At 39.5% G+C, this 19999-nt stretch overlaps 1 protein-coding gene across 1 annotated transcript in view; it reads left to right on the forward strand.

Annotated features, from left to right (window-relative positions):
- DNAJB11 (DnaJ heat shock protein family (Hsp40) member B11) overlaps positions 1-19999 on the forward strand; it is a 35419-nt gene that overhangs the window by 3774 nt on the left and 11646 nt on the right. Inside the window, exons 2-4 of the mRNA XM_007935980.2 lie at positions 548-704; positions 8072-8169; positions 10000-10132. Of these exons, the coding sequence (XP_007934171.1) occupies positions 548-704; positions 8072-8169; positions 10000-10132 (388 nt within the window). The remainder of the gene's footprint in view (positions 1-547; positions 705-8071; positions 8170-9999; positions 10133-19999) is intronic.

Genomic DNA, 19999 nt, shown 5'->3' on the forward strand with positions numbered 1-19999 from the left:
GGGCATTCCTACTTCCGTAGTGATACTGCCTTGGAAACCCAAGGAGGGGTTGCTATGAGTCGGGCTGACTCGATGGCAAATAACAACAATAACAGCAACAATGTTTTTGAGTTAAAAAAAATCCTTTGAAGTTATTATTTGACTTTGGGAATCAGTCAAAGTCAGTTGGAGTTAGTACAGAGAAGTAAAAAGGAGAGTTAATTTATTATGCAGTATTGACTGAAGATAACTTATGACCATAAAATGAGAATTTTTTTTGACAAGGTAGTTCTGAAGGAAAAATATCACAGATGTTTTGAATAATTCTAGCATTGCTCAAAAAGTAGATAGCCTGTCATTGTGATTAATATATATGACTCATTATAAGACTGGTATGTGCTCTTTCTAGTCACTCTTTTTTTTTTTCTTTCTTTTAGCATCATGTGTATACCTTCATCTTCCTAACCCTTTGCTCAAACACAAATTTAAATGTAAAGGGAAAAAAAAAAAAAACCTTCTAATAAAATGTAATGTACAACTCCTTAATGATGTATTCTCCCCCTACCAGGAGAGATTTTTATAAGATCTTGGGGGTGCCTCGAAGTGCCTCTATAAAGGATATTAAAAAAGCCTATAGGAAACTAGCCCTGCAGCTTCACCCCGACCGGAACCCTGATGACCCACGAGCTCAGGAGAAATTCCAAGATCTGGGTGCTGCTTATGAGGTAAGTCAGGAAAAAGGATAAAGTATGAATAAAACCTACAGATACGTAACAGACCATATAGCCTAGAGACATACTCTCTTCTTGCTGTTCACTACTATTTAAAAATAGATAGTAGATAAAAGATGAGACAGTCTTCCATAAAGATTACAGCCTTGGAAATCCTGTGGGGCTGTTCTTTTCTGTCCTACAGGGTCACTGAGTCAGAATCAACTCAATGATGATGGGTATCTTGGTTTCATTTTAGTACTTGATACTATATTGTACTAGATCTCACATTCATGTTAATAGATGACATTCCTTCCATTTTTCATATTAGTATTTCTTACATTAAGGAGAGTAAAGGCAGTCCTCGGATTATGAAGATCTATTCCTAACTCTGTCTTTAAGAATGTATAGGTAGGTCAGAAGAGGTACATACAGTTCTTTATTTAGCCTTGTTTAGTGCAATGACTTCAAAGCTGCAAGTGCAGCAAGTGAAGGTGTTTGTAATGAAAAATTTGTTGCCAGCAGGGGTTCAGTTATTTAAAAAAAAAAAAAAAAAAACACCAGCATCAAGTCGATCCCAACTCATAGTGACCCCCTTTGGGTTTCCAAGTTGGTAAATCTTTACAGATGTAGATTGCACACTCTTGCTTCTGTGGAGTGGCTCTTGGGTTTGAACTGCCAACCTTCTGGTTAGCGGTCAAATACCTTAGGCACTATACCACCAGAGCTCCTTAATTGTTTCAGAATGAGGGTAAATTTACCTAACATTAAAGGGCAAGTAGGAATTGTCTGTAAATTGGATGTTGGAAACCTGGGGACTGCCTGTAATGTTGAAAAGGGATGAATGAGAGACAGTAAGATTAATAGATTAATGAGTAGATTGATCATCTATAATTAACCAAACAGGGAACTAGAGCCAGAAATGTAAACAAAGTCTAAGAGTTGTAAACCCACATGCCCATAGGGACCAGACAAAGAACATGCAGGGCAGGTATAAAAGAAAACATGACAATGGGTATTCTATCTCCAAACAAAAACCAAACCAATCCCACTGCCATTAAGACTCATAGTGACCACCATTAGGTTTCCAAGACAATAAATCTTTACAGAAGAAGATTGCTGCAGCCTCCTTTCATGGAAGTGGCTGGTGGGTTTGAACCAGCAACCTTCTGGTTAGCAGTCAAATGCCTTAGGCACTGCACCACCAGAGCTCCTTTCTTCCAGGGAAAAAAAAAAAAAACAAAACCAAACTCACTGCCGTCAAGTTGGTTCTGACTCATAGTGACCCCTCCTTGGGTTTATGAGGCAGCATCTGTATGGAAGTACATTTCCCAGTCTTCCTTCCCAGGAGTGGCTGATGGGTTTTGAACCACCAGCCTTTTGGTTAGCAGTCAAATGCCTGTGTTAGTTATGTTTGTGTCAACTTGGCTGGGCCTGGTTGAGTGGCTGGGCAGCTGGTGGTAGTTATTCCCCATGATGAGATTGGCAGTCAACTCCATGGTGGGATCTACCACAAGCAGCTGAGTAGCCGCCTTTGGAATGTGATCTGCTTCCTGTATATAAGGAGAAGCTTTGGGAATGGTCTCTAGCCTATGGCACGTTTGGACCCTGCATGTAGCCATGTTGTTGCTCAGCAGCCTGCTATGCTCTGCCGACCTTGGGACTTACAATGAACTTAAGTTAATGGCCTGCCATGTGGATTGGTAACATCGGGACTATGCCTTTTTCCTTGTCAACCTTGGGTCTTCTCAGCCTCAGCAGCCAGCAGCTGTCTGAGTGAAGAAATGCCTCTAGCTCCAGTGGGTGGGAGCAGGAGGCAGAGCTGGACCTCAATGTTGAGGGGCTTTCACCCAGCTCCTAGAGTCTGGCGTTTTAAACTTGGACTTAAAGCCTCCAAATTGAAATAATAAACTCCTGTTCGTTAAGGCCATCCCATTTGTAGTGTATTCTTGTCAGAGTGGCACTAGATAACCAGAACAGGCACTATGCCACCAGAGCTCCTGTTTCTACCTCCATAGTGGGGAGCAACATGGAATGATGAGGACTGTGACAAACTAGAGACTTCTTGCCCCATTCCATAGTAGCAGCTATTACCTAGCCAGTTGTTGCCAGGTAGAAATGCAAACACTGTGCTGTCAAATCCTCTGATTTTTTGAGAGAAGTTAGAAACCCAGATTTTTATGTAAATTCTTCTGATTGTAAAAATCTGGTAACTAATTCAATTTAAAAAATCATAGACTCAACAAAACACAGTAATAATTTGATTTTGGTGCTGCTAATCTAGAAGTCAAACACTTTGATGTGTATTGTCTCATTTAATCTTCAACTTATTATATTTATGAAATATGTTAGAGTTGGGCATAGTTTCATTTCCATTTTTTTTTAAAAGGGCCCCCAAAAAATTTTAATCTAAAATTTATAGAGCTAAAACTTCTGAATACAAATTAAGTTCCTATATAGTAGGAGGCTGGGAACAAATCTGAGAAATATTTTCATAATAGAACACAAAAGGAAGGAATGCCAAGGTTCCCCTAGATTAAAGAACTTACAGGACTGAAACAGGGACTAACACCTGTATGAAACCTACAGGCAATGGGCTCCCCACTTCTTTCCTTCACACCTTCAGGGAGCCTATAGGACAGAAATTCTTAACCCATGAACTTTAGAGGATTGATGGACCCTCTAAAATTATGGGTCATGTTTTGTTTCTTATTGATAATATACCACATTCCATATTTTTTATGTATTTTCCATAAATGGCCTCTTTATATGTTAGAAGCCCAGTAATCAAAAATGTTTTCTAGGGAAGCTATTGCTAAGAATTTACCATGCTTTTTGAAGAATCTGTCATGTTCTTTATCTGTGCCCTAGGCAGGGGTCTCTATACATAGACTATGAAAAACTCCAGTCACAAGTCCAAATTTTCTTCCTTGTTTATATCATTCAAGCTCAGTTGCCTTTTGTTCTTAATGTTCACAAATCAGAATCCCAGTACAGTAGGAAGAGTTATTTTGTGAATATAAATTTGTCTTCTCAAGTGGAATTAATAATGGCATTATAATTAGTTGAGAATCTGAGTTGTTTGACCAATCAACTAAGAACCCCCCCCCCTTATTTTTAATAATGGCTTCCAAGAGCATGGAATAAAACTGCATTTCTTAGCCAGGAGAAAAAATGAGTAGGAAGTGAATGAAAATAGATGAGTTCAAGGGTAGTTTTTTGGGAGTTACTGTAGAAGCCTCTGGGAGCTCTGGTGGTATAGTGCCTAAGACATTTGACTGCTAACCGGAAGAAGGTTCAAACCCACTAGCCACACCTCAGAAGGAAGATTGGGCAGTCTACTTCCATAGAGATACTGTCTTGGAAACCCAAGGAGGAGTCACTATGAGTTGGGATTGACTCAACATCAGTGAGTTTGTTTGTTTGTGTGTTTGTATTTGTAGAAGCCTCTTGTGCCCAAAAGGAAGCTGCCTTAGAATTGTCTTTTTATTTAGGGGTTTTGGAAATGATGCTTCTTATGTGAAACTCATTTCTTTGCCAAGAAAACACCAGAGAATTAGACTTGAAAGTGAAAATATTAGAAATTCAGGTTACCTAATATACGAGGCTAAGGCACTTGCCTGCTAACCAGACGGCTGGCGGTTCAAACCCACCAGCCACTCCTCGGAAGGAAGGTTGGGCAACCCTACTTCTGTAGTGATACTGCCTCGGAAACCCAAGGAGGGGTCGCTATGAGTTGGGTTTGACTTGACGGCACATAACAACAACAACAACAAATATACAAGGGTGGTTTTTGCTTTTAAATTAGCTACATCCCTTTCTGCTGCTCCAAAGAACATATTTTCTAAGTATGTTTTCAAATCATTCTTTTCTCTTGCCTTCCCCTTTTGGCCTGTCAAAGTGACATTAGTCTAAGACTTTGAACTAACCCAGAAATGGGTTTTTACTTTTAAGAGTGCTTACTCTCTTTGTGGTGGTTAAGATTGTATGCCAGCTTGTTTGGGCCATGGTTTTGAGTGGCTTGGCTGCTGGATGTAGTTATTCCCCATGATGAGATTGTAATCATCTCCATGGTGGAACCTGCAATGAGCAGCTAAGTAGTTGAAGGGGAGTTTCCTTCAGGGTGTGGCCTGCTTTAAAAGTATAAATGGAGAAGCTTTGAGGAATGTCTTGAGCTTGTTGGCACATTTGGACGCTGCGTTTTGCTGGTTCTTCATTTCTAGTTCCTGGACTTGGACTAGTGGCCTGCTGTGTTGTCTGCTAATCATGGGATTGTTCCTGGACTTGAACCAGTGGTCTGCTGTGTTGCCTGCTAATCTGGGGACTGTGCCATTTTACCTGGCATCCTTGGATTCATCAGGCTCAGCAGCTAGCAGCTGTGTGAGTTAGAGGAAGCCTACACCTCCAGTGGGCCTGAACAAGAGCTAGAGTTAAAGCTGAAGGTTGAGGGGCCTTCACTGAGCCACTAGAGCTAGCACTCTGAATTTGGACTTTCAGCCTTCTAAACTGTAAAAGAATAAATTCCTGTGTGTTAAAGCCATCCACTTGTGGTATTTCTGTTATAGCAGCACTAGAGAACTAAGAAATTCTTGTATACTCCATTTCTATTTATTTCTTTAAATATATCTTAATGTCAAGTTGGGAGCTCTGGTGGTGTAGTGCCTAAGGTATGTGACTGCTAACCAGAAGGCTTTGCCATGGCTTCCTATACATTTTTCAGGCCCTGAGCTAAAAGCGTGTTGTATTTGAATGTGCCAAAGAGGTCTTTTCTTTTGCTGAATCAACAAACACTATCTACTTCCACCCTCTCTTTTCTTGGGCCACCATGAATGAGTTTGGGTTAGAAGTAACTTTCAGTCTTCTCTCTGCATGGGAGTTTATGAATATCAAAAGATTATAAAGTTATTTAATTTTCAAAGATATAAGTGTGCATATACTTTAGATTGCTCTGAATGGAAGGGAAGATTTTATTTGTTTTACATGTTGAGAGCAAATTTGGAAGAGTATGGAAGTTTCTTGTGTTTTTATATGCCTTAGTGGTATATATGGAATAGCATCAAGCTCTGACTGTGTTTTAGGAAACTATTAAAACCTAATTCTTTTCAAACTGTGAAATTGACCTTGAGCAACCTTTATAGAAATATCATTAATATCACACACAAGTAAAATCTTGCTGAAGGTAATTTAAAAATGGTTGCAGCAGTAGACAGAGAACTTCTGGAAATGCAAACTGGATTCAGAAGAGGATGTGGGACAAGGGATATCATTGCTGATGTCAGATGGATGGTGGCTGAAAGCAAAGAATATCAGAAAAGATGTTTACTTGTGTTTTATTGACTATGCAAAAGCATTCAATTGTGTGGATCATAACAATTATGGATAACATTGAGAAGAATGGGAATTCCAGAACTTAATTGTACTCATGAGGAACCTTTCCGTAGACCAGGAGGCTGTTTGAACAGAACAAGGGGATGCTACATGATTTAAAATCAGGAAGGGAGTGTATCACGGTTGTATCCTTTCACCATACTTATTCAATCTCTATGCTCAGCAAATAATCCTAGAAGGTGGAGTATATGAAGAGGAATGCATGGCATCAGGATTGGAGGAAGGCTCATTAACAATCTGCGATATGCAGGCAACACAACTTTGCTTGCTGAAAGTGAAGATGACTTGAAGTACTTACTGATGAAGATTAAAGACTGCAGTTTGCAGTATGGATTACACCTGAACATAAAGGAAATAAAAATCCTCACAACTGGACCAATAAGCAGCATCATGATAAATGGAGAGAAGATTGAGATTGTCAAAGATTTCATATTACTTGGTTCCACAATCAACACCAATGAAAGCAGCAGTCAAAAAATCAGATGATGTGTTGCACTGGGCAAATCTGCTGTAAAAGTACTACTTTAAAGTACCTCTTTAAAGTCCTGAAGAGCAAAGATGTCCCTTTGAAGACTAAGTTGCTCCTAACCCAAGCCGTGGCATTTTCAGTTGCCTCATATGCATGTGAAAGCTGGATAATGAATAAGAAAGACTGAAGAAGAGTTGATGCTTCTGGGTTGTGGTGTTGGTAAAGAATGCTGAAAGTACCATGAACTGCCAGGAGAACTAACAAATCAGTCCTAGAAGAAGTGCAGCCAGAATGCTCCTTGGAAACGAGAATGGCCAGATTTCATCTCACCTACTTTGGTCAGGTTGTCAGAAGGGTCCATTCCCCAGAGAAGGATATTGTGCTTGGTAAAGTAGAGGGTCAACAAAAAAGGGGAAGGCCCTCAAACAAGATGGACTGACACAGTGGGTGCAATGATGGGCTCAGGTATAGCAAGAACTGTGAGGCTGGCACAGGACCTGGCAGTGTTTCATTCTGTTGTACATAGGGTCGCTGTGAGTTGGAACCGCGTCAATAGCACCAGACAACAGCAGCAACAACCTTTATAGAGCAGCGTCCCTTTTTACTCACTCTGAAATTCAAACTAAGGAAGTATTGAACTCAAGTATATATACTTCACACATACATGCACACAAATGCCATTGTTCTATAAATAGAATTCTATATACACCAAAAAATGGAAGAAAGGAGTATGAAGATATAGCAGGATAGACCTTTCTGGAGGACCTAGGGTCTGATTACTGTGATTTACTAATCTATTCATGTATGGGGTGTGTGTGTGTGTGTGTGTGCATGTGCACATATCTTGGACATATAGGATAGGGCAGAGCTGTTTTTAAGGGTTTCCTTATCTACTACTTCTGTTGTTAATGACAGTCTCTAATAGTCATATACTAGTTACAGTTTAGAGAGGTAATAGAGCATAGTGGTTAGAGCATAAGCATTGGAGTCAAACTGCATGGAAAGTAAACCTGAGGTATCTATCTCATCTCTCTCCCCACCTTCGCAGGCACACAGCTAATCTCAGGTACAATTTTTAATTGACTAGTTCTGATAAATTTAAATTGGAAACCTGAACAATGTGACAGTTACAAAATGGATAATACATAAAAATTTAGTCTGTTAAAGGAAATAACTGTTTATAACATACCTTAATAATACTCAAAAGGAGCTCTAGTGGTGTAGCAGATAAGGCATTTGGCTGCTAACCTGAAGGTCAGTGAGTCAAACCCACCAGCTGCTCTGTGGAAGGAAGATGAGGCAATCTACTTCTGTAAAGATTTATAGCCTCGGAAACCCAATGGGGGTCACTGTGAGTTGGAATTGACTTGATGGCAGTGAGTTTGGTTTTTTCATAATACTAATATATAATGAAAACTACATTTCACAGAAATCTTAGACACAATGTCAAAGTGAAAAACCATGCATGAGTGTACTTTAACTATTACCAGCTCATGATCTTTTCCTCCAATGACTTCATCCCCAGGTTCTGTCAGATAGTGAGAAACGGAAACAATATGATACTTATGGTGAAGAGGGGTTAAAAGATGGTCATCAGAGCTCCCATGGAGACATTTTTTCACAGTAAGTAATTTACCCACTTGCAAGGTATTGGTGTCTGAGGATGAATCCCTTGGTGATTATTAAAGAATTATCCTTCCTCCCTTGTTCTTAAACTTTTGATGGAGAGTGCATTTGTTCTGATCTAGCCAACTACATCAGTCAAATCAACTCTGACAGTTTTGGAAGATTTATGTGGAAGCCAATTCATCCTTACTCTTGGAATCCACAAACCATTTAATAAGTAAAATCATTCTTATAAGCAAAGAGAAAATTCTTACTTTCATACCTAGAGCCACCTCTTTTTTTAATCCCTATCAATAGGGAAGGAATGATTATGACAAGCAGAGATGGGGAAAAGAATTAGGGTAAGAGCTCTTTATCTCCTGCAGTTTCACAGCTTTCTGGGAGTATTGAGTGACTGGATCAGTAAGCACCTTTTTAATAAAAAACATATTGTTTTGCTTACACTTTGAGCTCCTGTTTCTGAGCATTTGAATTTCCACATGCCCTAATAATGCCATGTACTAACAACAACAACAAAAAATTTTCCATTAAGTGGATTTTGACCTGAAGTGTTAAGGAATAGAACTGAGCTCCACAGGGTTTTCTTGGCTGTAATCTTTACAGAAAAATATCTCCAGGCCTTCAGCTGCTGCTGAGTGGGTTTGAACTCTGACCTTTTGTTTGATATACAAGTACAAACTATTTATTCCACCCAGATACTAAGATCTTAATCTTGGGTTTTAAGTCTGAAATTATAAACAAAAAAATGTTAGAATATGCATTTTTATGGAGAGAAGTCTGATTGCTTTCTTCAGTTTCCCAAAAGGTTTGTGAACCTTTCTCCAAAAGAGATTAATAATCACTGTTGCATCAGCAGCTCCCCTGATTTAGTGTTTAGAGTGACAGTGGATTTTCAGCTCCTGAGAGGATGTATGAATAATATGATTATAATTTCTCCAGGATTGATTTTGATGTTTTGGCATATTAGGAAAGTATCCTGTTTCCCCCAACTATTTGAAGTGATTCCTAGGAATGCCATAAAAAGAAAAAGCTCCTTCCTGCTCCTGCTTTTATTTAAGGTTAAGGGAAGCCATTCACCAGGGTTGGTGGCGGTGATTTTGGGGTGGGGGGAGTAAGTTATATAATTGTCATCATCACTGTGCTAATATCTGAAGTGTCTTAATAACAACAAAAATTAATGTTAAGATTAGAGTCCCTGCACAAGTGAAGGCTACTGTTTATATTAATCTCAGAGTGTTGCTTTTACTACATATAAAAATTAATTTTGATCTTGTAGAGGCCAGAACTTCCTTTTCCTTAAGGACCAGAATTTTGCTAAGGCTGATTCTTTTTTAGCCTATTTAATTTATGTACCCAAGATTTTTGTACAGAGCAGTAGCTTCTTTCGCTGAGGTTAGCTTCTAAAAATTATGTAAAGTGAATACTACCTGTGTCCAAAATTAAAAATTCCAAAATTTAACCATAAAGCTCAGCATTGCATGGATTTTTAGATGCTATATTCTTTTTCAAATCCATCAATCCAAATTTTCCTTATTATTGAAACAGATCATTATTTCGTTGCTTGAATCCAACATTCAGTTCATTGGCATACATTTAGAGCCATATTGTATTAAAAAGTAAATTTTTGTGGTGGTGGTGCAGCAATATAATTGATATTGTATAAATTAAAAATTGTATATGATATATGACTAATGTATTAAAATGTCTTCTAGTTTTGCACTAGAAGGAAGTTGGAGGGACACAATATTTTATCTGTATAAAGGAAACTAAATAATATGAAACATGAACTCCTATTTCTTTTCCTGATGATTTTACCCTTATTAACAGCTTCTTTGGAGATTTTGGTTTCATGTTTGGAGGAACCCCACGTCAGCAAGACAGAAATATTCCAAGGGGAAGTGACATTATTGTAGATCTAGAAGTCACTTTGGAAGAAGTATATGCAGGAAATTTTGTGGAAGTAAGTTAAACAATAGAGCTATTCATATTGACTTCCAGAACTTGTTCTTTTGACTAAAAATAAGGTTTCTGAGTCCCTTCTTCGTTTTTAGGGGTGGAGGAGTAGTGACCACGTTTACAAAATTGAATTTATCATAATCCTTGGTTCCTGGTACACTGTTGTCATTTTTTCATGAACTCAGTGTCTAGGCTAAGAATTAAATAAACCATACTATGACTTAGATACACCTACAAACTATTTTCCTATTCTGTTCCCCTGCCTTGCTTTAGAGGTAACTGCTATCCTGAGTTTTGTGAGTTTTGTTCCCTTGACATTCTTGTTTGTTTTTTTAAAATTAATTATACATGAATACCTGAGTAACATTGTTTTTAATTTTATAAAAATGGTATCATACATTATCTTCTGGAAATGGCTTTTTTATATTACTAGGTACCTTAGATATCTAGTCCTGCTATAACAGAAATATCACAAGGTGAGTGGCTTTAACAAACAATTTTATTTTCTCACAATTCAGAAGGCTGGAAACCCAAATTCAGGGTGTAGGCTCTAGGGGAAGGCTTTCTGTCTCTGTTGGCTCTGGAGGAAGGTCCTTGTCTCTTAGATTCTGCTCCTGGGTGATCATCATGTGGCTCGGCATCTCTCTTCTCCATCTCTTTCTCTGGCTTGTAAAATCTCTTTTATATCTTAAAGAGATTAACTCAAGATATAACCTACACAAATCCTGTCTCATTAATACTACATAGACAACCCATTCTGAAATGAGATTATAACCACAGGCATAGAGGTTAGGATTTACAACATATTTTTGAGGGACATAATTCAATCTATAACATTCTACCTTTGGCCCCCCAAAATCCATGTCCTTGCCACATGCAAAACACACTTACCTCATCACATAACCCCAAAAGTCTTAAATCAACTCCCAATCCAAAATCTCATTTTCTGAATCATCTGAATCAAAAATTGGTGAGAATTTAGGTATATTTCATCCTTTAGCAAAATTCCTCTTCATCTTGTGAACTTGTGAAATCTGGATTACAAGTTACTTATTTCCAAAATACCATGGTAGAATAGACACAAGGTAGACATTTCCATTACAAATGAGGGGAATTGGAGGCAAAGAAGGGCTAACAGGCACCAAGCAAGTCCAGAACTCAGCAGAACATATTACATTAGCTCTCAAGCCTTGAAATTAATCTTCTCTTCTCTGAGACCATCTGGGCAGGAGTCCTGCCCTTCAGACTGTGGGTGTTGGCCATACCCTCTTGATTCTGAGTGGAAGCTCCTTGGCCCTTGGTTTCAGCGCCACCTTCTAGGCCCTCTGATGGCAGCTCTGCTCCCTTGGCTTTAGGTGGCTCCATTCTCCTTGTCTGCCTGAGTGGTAACCCCACCATTAGCCCCATGGTGGCCCTATTGCCCTGGCACACTTTAATGGCAGTCCCACACTCAGAAACCAAGTTGGTGAAGACATGACTGAAACCTAGGAGGCTGTGGCTCTAACCTTTGAGATCCAGGATACCATGGCCTCACCCTTCGAAACTGGGAAAGCCCTGCTTCCTGTGTACCTTCAAACAGTTCTGCTGATCTCCAAGCTGCTCCAGGGATGGTCCTTTTCTTTTTGTGGAGGGCAATAGATGTAACTCCTTTGACCTATTTCCTGCCTGTAGAATTCCAAGTGGCAGATAGTGTTCTTTCTTTTCATTCTTTTTTTGCTTAAGTCTTAAGCTAAGGTTTTTTGCTCTGGTAGTTGATTAGATCCATCAGTCACAGGCTTAATCTCCTTAAAAAAAGATTGTGTAGCGGCTTTGGTGGCGTAGTGCCTAAGGCATTTGACTGCTAAACAAAAAGCCTGGTGATTCAAACCCACCAGCCACTCCTTGGAAGGAAGATTGGGAGACCTACTTCTATAGAGATACTAACTTGGAAACCCAAGGAGGGGTAGCTGTGAGTCGCACCTGACTCAACGGCAGTGAGTTTGGTTTTGGTTTTGGTTTAGCCACATTCTTGGTGAAAATTCTTAGATACATGTCCTTAGTTTATACAACAGAATTTTCCAAATCTTTGTTTTGTTTTCATTTTGCATAGTTTTGTTTGTTTTTTAACTTTTTATTGTGATTTGGGTGAAAGTTTACAGAAGAAATTCATTTCCGTTCACAAGCTCATAAAAGGTTTGTTTCATGACATTGATTGCAATCCCCCCATAATGTGTAACAGCTTTCTTCCCACTTTCTTACTATGGTTATCTTTTCCCTGTGTCCTTCTTTCCTATGCATGCCTGCTTTCTGAGCTTTCTTCCTGTGCAGATGCTGCCCTTCTGATCTCCCATGGTTGATTTTTCTAAGGAGTGTACCTCCCTAGTGTAATTGTTTGCCTTATGGGCCTGTCTGTTGTTTAGCTGCAGGTTAAGCCACAGGAGTGAGTTCAGTTCCAGGCCCAAAGGGTGACTTGGGGCCATATTCCCAGGGCTTTCACCTATCTCTGCCAGACCAGTAAGCCTGGTCTTTAGTTTTTTTAATTGTGATTTGGGTGAAAGTTTACAGAGCAAATTCACTTTCCATACAGCAGCTCACATACACTTCGTCTCATGACATTGACTGCAATTTCCCACAATACAACAGCTCCCCTCCCACTTCCTCCCCATAGTTACCTCTTCCCTGTGTTCTTCCCTCCCATGCACTCCTGCCCCCCAAGCTGTCTCCCTATGCATCACAGCCCTTCTGTTCTCCCATGATTGATCTCTCCAAGGAGTGTGTCTACCTAATGTAAATGTTCAGCTCATATGCCTGTCTTTTGTTTGGCTGGAAGCCACAGCAGTAGGTTCAATTCCAGACTTAAAGGGCAGCTAGGGGCATAGTCTCAGGGGTTCCATCAGGCTCTATCAGACCAGCAAACCTGGTCCCTTTTTTTTTTTTAATGATTTTGAGTTTTGTTCCATATTGTTCTTCCACTCTATCCAGGGTCTCCTACATAGCTCCCCCTCTGAGTGGTTGACAGTGGTAGCCAGGCACCATCTAGTTCTTCTGGTCTCATAGTTGTATAGGCTGAGGATCACATGGTATACCAGTCGCTTGGACTAATTGTTTCCATGCATCTTTGGTTTTCTTCATTCTTCTTTGCTCTGGATGAGGAGAGACCCATCATTGAGTCTAGATGGCTGCTTACAAGCTTTTAAGATCCCAGTCACTACTTGCCAAAGTGGGATGTGGAACAACGTTTTTGTGTAGTATGTTATGCTAATGGAGCTTGATGTCCCCTGTGGCTATGGTCCCAAGCCCACAGATCCAACTAATCATTCTCTCTGGTAGCTGGGTGTGGCCAAGAAGTGACTGCAGCCTTGTCCCTTGTCAGCTCTACTATACACCTGGGAATTCTTACAGAACATACAAATGCACTTGTAGAAACATTGTCTGCCAACCCTATACATAGTCTTGGGCACACTTCCCCCTGCATAGACATACTTAAGAGTTCAACCTGTCCACCCATTTATCCACCTGTATCTCAGTGTTTGCCTGCACTGACAATGCAGTACTGTATGTGCAAAAGGGTTCCTTTTTGTTTTCTGTACTCCCATGCACTCTCTATGTCTTCTCTTCCTTAATGCCACCATGTTGATCACTCACATTTGGTACATTGCCTTTCTCTTCACTCAAATCAATACTTGTCTCTACCTGTCTAACAGTGCTCTCTTCCCTCCCCTCCCACCCCTGATAACCAAAAAGAAAATTTTGTTTCATATAGAAACCTTCCCTTGACTTTTTACAATAACAGACTAATACAATATTTGTCCTGTGTTTGACTTATTTCACTCAGCATAACATCCTCCAAGTTCATCCACATTATGCTGTGTTTTGCAAATTCTGTGTTATTCTTTAGGGTTGCATAGTATTCCGTTGTGTGCAAGTACCATAGTTTGGCTGTCCATTCTTCTGTTGATAGACATCTAGGTTGTTCCCATCTTTTGGCTATTGTAAATAGTAAATACTGCTGCTATGAACATGGGTGTGCATATCTGTTCTTGTCCTGGCCCTTACTTCTTTAGGATATATACCTAGTAAAGGAATTTCTAATTCCAACTTTTTAAGGAATCGCCATACTGCTTTCCACAGGGGTTATATCATTTTACAGTCCCAAAGCCTGATCTTTTTCATGATTTTGAGTTTTGTTCCACATTTTTCTCCCACTCTGTCCAGGATTTCCAATTTTGATTCCTTCCTGAGTGATTTATTGGTAGCCGGGCACCAACTAGTTTTGATCTCAGGGTCATGCAGGCTCATGTTCCCATAGTCCCTTGGACTGTTTGTTTCCGCTTTTCTTCTTTCTTCTTGCTCCAGATGAGGAGAGGCCAATAGCTGCATGCTAGATGGCTGCTCTCAAGCTTTTAACACCTCAGTTGCTTCTCACCAAAGTAGGATATAGGATAGTGTTTTTGTGTACTGTGTTATGCCAATGGAGCTTGGTGTCCCCTGTGACCATGGTCCAGAGCTAACAAGCTCACTTCCTCAAGGTGTTTTTTTGTAGCTAAGAAATTACGATAACTTTCCCCCCCATTCGCTCTATTATATATGTGGACATTTTTATAGCACATACAGATATGTTTATAGAAATATCATCTGCCAAACCTATATATGGTCATGGGTATATTCCTGTTTGCCTAGCCATACCTAGTCATCTTGCCTGTCTACCGATGTGTCCACCTGTAGATCAATGTTTATTATAACTGATAATGCAGTATTGTGTATGTAATTGTATTTACCTTTGTTGTCTGTTCCTGTTGTGCACCTCTCTGTGTTTTTCTTTTCCTTAGTGATATTGTGCTGGTTATCCCCTTTCGGTATATTACCTTTCCCTTCACCCAAATAATATGTGTCTGTTACCTATCTAGCAATTTTCCCTCCCCTCCCATTCCTGGTAACCAACAAAGTTTCCTTCTGTGTGTAAACCTTTCCTTGATTTTTTATAACAGAGGATTCATACAATATTTGTCCTTCTGTGATTGACTTATTTCATTCAGCATCATATACTCAAAGTTCATCCCCATTATGAGGTGTTTTGCAGATTCTTCATTATTAATTAATTTTGCATAGTATTCCATTGTGTATATGTACCATAGATTGGTTATCTATTCACCTGTGGATTGACATTAGATTGTTTCTATCTCTTTGCTATTGTGAATAGTGCTTCAGTGGAATGGGTGTGCATATATCTCTTCATGTGCCAACTCTCACTTTGTTAGGATATATACCAAGTAGTGGGATTGCTGGATCAAATAGTATTTCTGTTTCCAACTTTTTAAGGAATCATCATATCATTATCCACAGTGGTTGAACCATTTTATGGTCTCACCAGCAGTGTATGAGAGTTCCAGTCTCTCCACACCCTCACCAGCCTTTGTTATTTTCTGTCTTGTTGGACTTTGCTATTATTGCTGGGGTAAGATGACATCTCATTTGCATTTGTATCTCTCTGGTAGCTAATGAAGGAGCTCTGGTAGTACAGTGGTTAAGGCATTTAGTTTGAACCCACCAGACACTTCATGGAAGAAGATGAGGCAATCTGCTTCCATAAAGATTTACAGCCTTGGATACCACATGGGGGTCACTATGAGTTGGAATCAACTCTGTAGCAGTGGGTTTGATTTGGGTTTGGAATGGATAGTGATCACGGGCATTTCTTCATGTGTTTGTTGACCTTCTGAATGTCTACTTTGGTGAAGTGTCTGTTTGTGTCTTCTGCCAATTTTTTAGTTGTATTGTTTATCCTTTTGATGTTGAGGTGTTGAATTTTTCTATAAATTTGAGAGATAAGTCCCTTGTCGGGCATATCATTGCCAAATATTTTTTCCCAATCTGTAAGTTCTCTTTTTACTGTTTCGGAGAAGTCTTTTTATGTACATAAGAATTTAATTTTTAGAAGGTCCCAGTCATCTAGCTTATCTTTTACTGCTTATGCATTTTTTGTTATCTTTGATAGTCTATTTACACCATAAATTGGGGCCCCTAAGTTTTCCACTATTTTTTCTTTAAAAAACTTTATAGTTTTTGGTTTTACATTTAGATCTTTGATCCATCTTGAGTTAGTTTTTGTGTATGGTGTGAGGTATGGATCTTGTTTCATTTTTCTGCAAATAGATAACCAGTTTTGGACACACAGACAGTCCTCATGATTATGGGGTTTATTAGGGAAGTAACAGGCTACAATTCAGGTTTAGGAACACGCTCAGGATACAGTTCTTTGATCAGGACATTCTCCCCTCTGCTGTGCCCTCAGACACGCCTCTCTGGTCTTTGGCCTCTCAGCCTGGCTTCTGCCCTGCTTGGGCAAGTGTTAACATAGCTCTTTTAGCTCTGCCAATAGGTACACCCTAGGTGCACACCATTCCATCAGCAAGCCTCATGCCCAATGGCACTCAGCTTCCTTACTCTGTGGGTGGGCAAGCCTGCCTCTCTGTCTTGTGCTTCTTGGTTCCACTGCAACTGTCTCTCTGCCAGGCATCTCTCCCTGCCAGGGCGTCTCTGTCTGCTGGGGCATCTCTGCCAAGGAGGTCTGATACAGGGATCTCAAGTCCAAGGATGCACTGTACTTTACGTCCAGCTCTTCTCTCTTGATGGCAGTGAGATTCCCGCTCTGCTTCTAGGAAGGCTCATTTTAAGCCTGGCAGAGTGAAAAAACTAACAAATCCCAACATTAGAGTTCTTCAACCTTATTTGCATGGTCCCATCCAGTAATCCAGGGGGAGTTACAAAGACTATGGGTAGAAAAGCTATACCAAGTAATTCACTGTACTGCTACCAGTCTGTATTAGACCAGTAAGCCTGGTCTTTTTTATAGTTTTGAGTTTTGTTTCACATTTTTCTCCCACTCTCTCCAGGCGCTCCTATTTTGATCCCTTTCCAAGTGGTTGGCAGTGGTAGCTGGGTACCATCTAGTTCTTTTGGTCTCAGGGTCATTCATGTAGGCTGAGGTTCCCGTGATCCACTAACTAGTCTCTTGGACTAATTGGTTCCATAGATCTTTTATTTTCTTCATTCGTTTTTGCTCTGGACAAGGAGAGACCAGTTGTTGTATCTTAGTGGCTGCTCTTAAGCTTTTAAGACCCCAGTCATTTGTATAGTAGGTTTCAAGATTGGGGAGTGTGAGACTTTCAATTTTACTCTTCTTTTTCAGTAGTGATTTGCTTATCTGAGGGCTCTTTCCTTTCTTTATAAAATTAGTGATTGATTCTTCCATGTCCTTAAAGAATGTTGATGGACTCTGGATCAGGATTCCATTGAATCTATAGATAGCATTTTGTTGTATTGACATTTTCACAATGGTGTGTCTTCCTGTTCATGAGCATGGTATGTTCTTCCATTTATGTAAGTCTCTTATAGTTTCTTACAGTAGTGTTTTGTACTTCTCTTTGTATAGGTCTTTTGTGTCCCTGGTAAGATTTATTCTGAAGTATTTCATCTTTTTGGTAACTATTATAAATGGTATTATTTTCCTTATTTCCTGTGTGCTGGTGTAGAGGAATCCAACTGATTTTTTGTATGTTGATCCTGTATCTGGCCACTTTGGCAAAGCTTTCAATTAGTTCCAGTAGTTTTCTTGCTGAGTGTCTTGGTTTTTCTATTTATAGGATCATATCATCTGCAAATGGAGATAGTTTTACTTCTTCCTTACCAATTTGAATGCCTTTTATTCCCTTTCTTGCCTTATTGCCCTGCCTAGGACTTCTAATTCAAAAACAGTTGCAGCAGTATGTTGACAGAGAACTTCCAGAAATGCAAGCTAGATTCAGAAGACAATGTGGAATGAGAGCTATCATTGCTAATGTCAGATGGATCTTGGCTGAAAGCAGAGAATACCAGAAAGATGTTTACTTGTGTTTTATTGACTATGCAAAAGTGTTCAATTGTGTAGATCATAACAAATTATGGATAACATTAAGAAGAATGAGAATTCCAGAACAGTTCATTGTGCTCATGAGGAACCTGTACATAGACCAAGAGGCTGTTGTTCAAACAGAACAGGGGATACTGCATGGTTTAAAATCAAGAAGGGAGTGCATCAGAGTTGTGTCCTTTCACCATATTTAATCAATCTGTATGCTGAGCAAATAATCCGAGAAGCTGGATTTTATGTAGAAGAGTGTGACATTAAGATTGGAGGAAGACTCATTAACAACCCGCGATATGTAGATGACACAACTTTGCTTACTGAAAGAAGCATGACTTGAAGCGCTTGCTAAGGAAGGTTAAAGACTACAGTCTGCGGTATGGATTACACCTCAACACAAAGGAAACAAAAATCCTCACAACTGGACCGATGAGCAGCATCATGATAAATGGAGAAAAGATTGAAGTTGTCAAAGGTTTCATAGTACTTCGTTCCACAATCAACACCAATGGAAGCAGTAATGAAGACATCAGATGATGTATTGCACTGGGCAAATCTGCTGCAAAAGACCTCTTTAAAGTTCTGAAGAGCAAAGGTGTCTCTTTGAAGACTAAAGTGCCCCTAACTCAAGCCATTGTATTTTCAATTGCCTCATATGCCGTCGAGTTGCATCTGACTCATAGCGACCACTTCTTGGGTTTCCAAGGCAGTATCTCTATGGAAGTAGATTGCCCAGTCTTCCTTCCAAGGAGTGGCTCGTGGGTTTGAACTGCCAGTCTTCTGGTTAGCAGTCAAGTTTCTTAGGCACTGCACTACCAGAGCTCCCATCATATGCACATGAGAGCTGGAAAATGAATAAAGTAGACTGAAGAAGTGTTGATACTTTTGAGTTGTGGTATTGATGAAGAATACTGAAAGTACCATGGACTGCCAAAAGAACTAACAAACCAGGCCTGGAAGAAGTGCAGCCGAAATGCTCCTTGGAAGCGAGAATGGCCTGACTTTGGCTCACCTACTTTGGTCATGTTGTCAGAAGGGGCCATTCCCTAGAGAAGGATATCATGCTTGGTAAAGTGGAGGGTCAACGAAAAAGGGGAAGGCCCTCAATGAGATGGATTGACAATGTGGCTGCAATGATGGGCTCAGGTATAGCAAGGATCCTTGTGAGGCTGGTGCAAGACTGTGCATTGTTTCGTTCTGTTGTACATTAGGTCACTATGAGTTGGAGCCGACTCGACAGCACCTAACAACAGCAACAACCATCCTTTTCTATATTCTGGAATAGTTTGGATATGGTTGGTGTCAGCTCTTCTCTGAATGTTTGGTAGAAATCTCCAGTGAAGCTGTCTGGGCCAGCTTTTTTGTTGGTAGTTTTTTAATGACCTGTTCAATGTCTCCTTTTGTTACAGATCTGTTCAAATTTTCTACTTTAATCTCTATTAGCTTAAGTAAGTAGTGTTTCCAGAAATTTGTCCACTTCTTCTTGGTTTTCAAATTTGTTGGTGTACAGTTTTTCGTAGTATCCTGATACTATCCTTTTTATTTCAGTTGGTTTTGTTGTGGGATCACCCATTTTATTTTTTATGTTATTTGCATCTTCTCCTTCTTTTCTTTTGTTAAGTTTGCCAGTGGTTTGTTGATTTTGTTAAGCTTTTCAAAAAAACAACTAGTCTTGTTGATTCTTTCTGTTATTTTTCTGTTTTATTTATGCTCAAATTTATTATTTCTTCTGGTGACTATAGGCCTCTTTTGCTGCTCTTTTTCTGTTTGTTAGAGCTGTTGAATTAAGGTGTTAATTTTGGCTTTTCTTTTTTGGTATATGCATTTATTGCCATAAATTGCTCTCTCAGCACTGCTTTTGCTATGTCCCAAAGATTTTGGTATGCTGTAGTTTCATTCTTGTTTTTGTTTTTGTTTTTTTAATGCATTTTATTGAAATATAATTTATGTACAGTGAAATACACAAAACTGAAGTGACAAAGTTCAATG

Source organism: Orycteropus afer, unplaced genomic scaffold (assembly GCF_000298275.1).
Source record: "Orycteropus afer afer isolate SDZICR_OR568_19922 unplaced genomic scaffold, OryAfe1.0 scaffold00032, whole genome shotgun sequence".
Lineage (NCBI taxonomy): Eukaryota > Metazoa > Chordata > Mammalia > Tubulidentata > Orycteropodidae > Orycteropus > Orycteropus afer.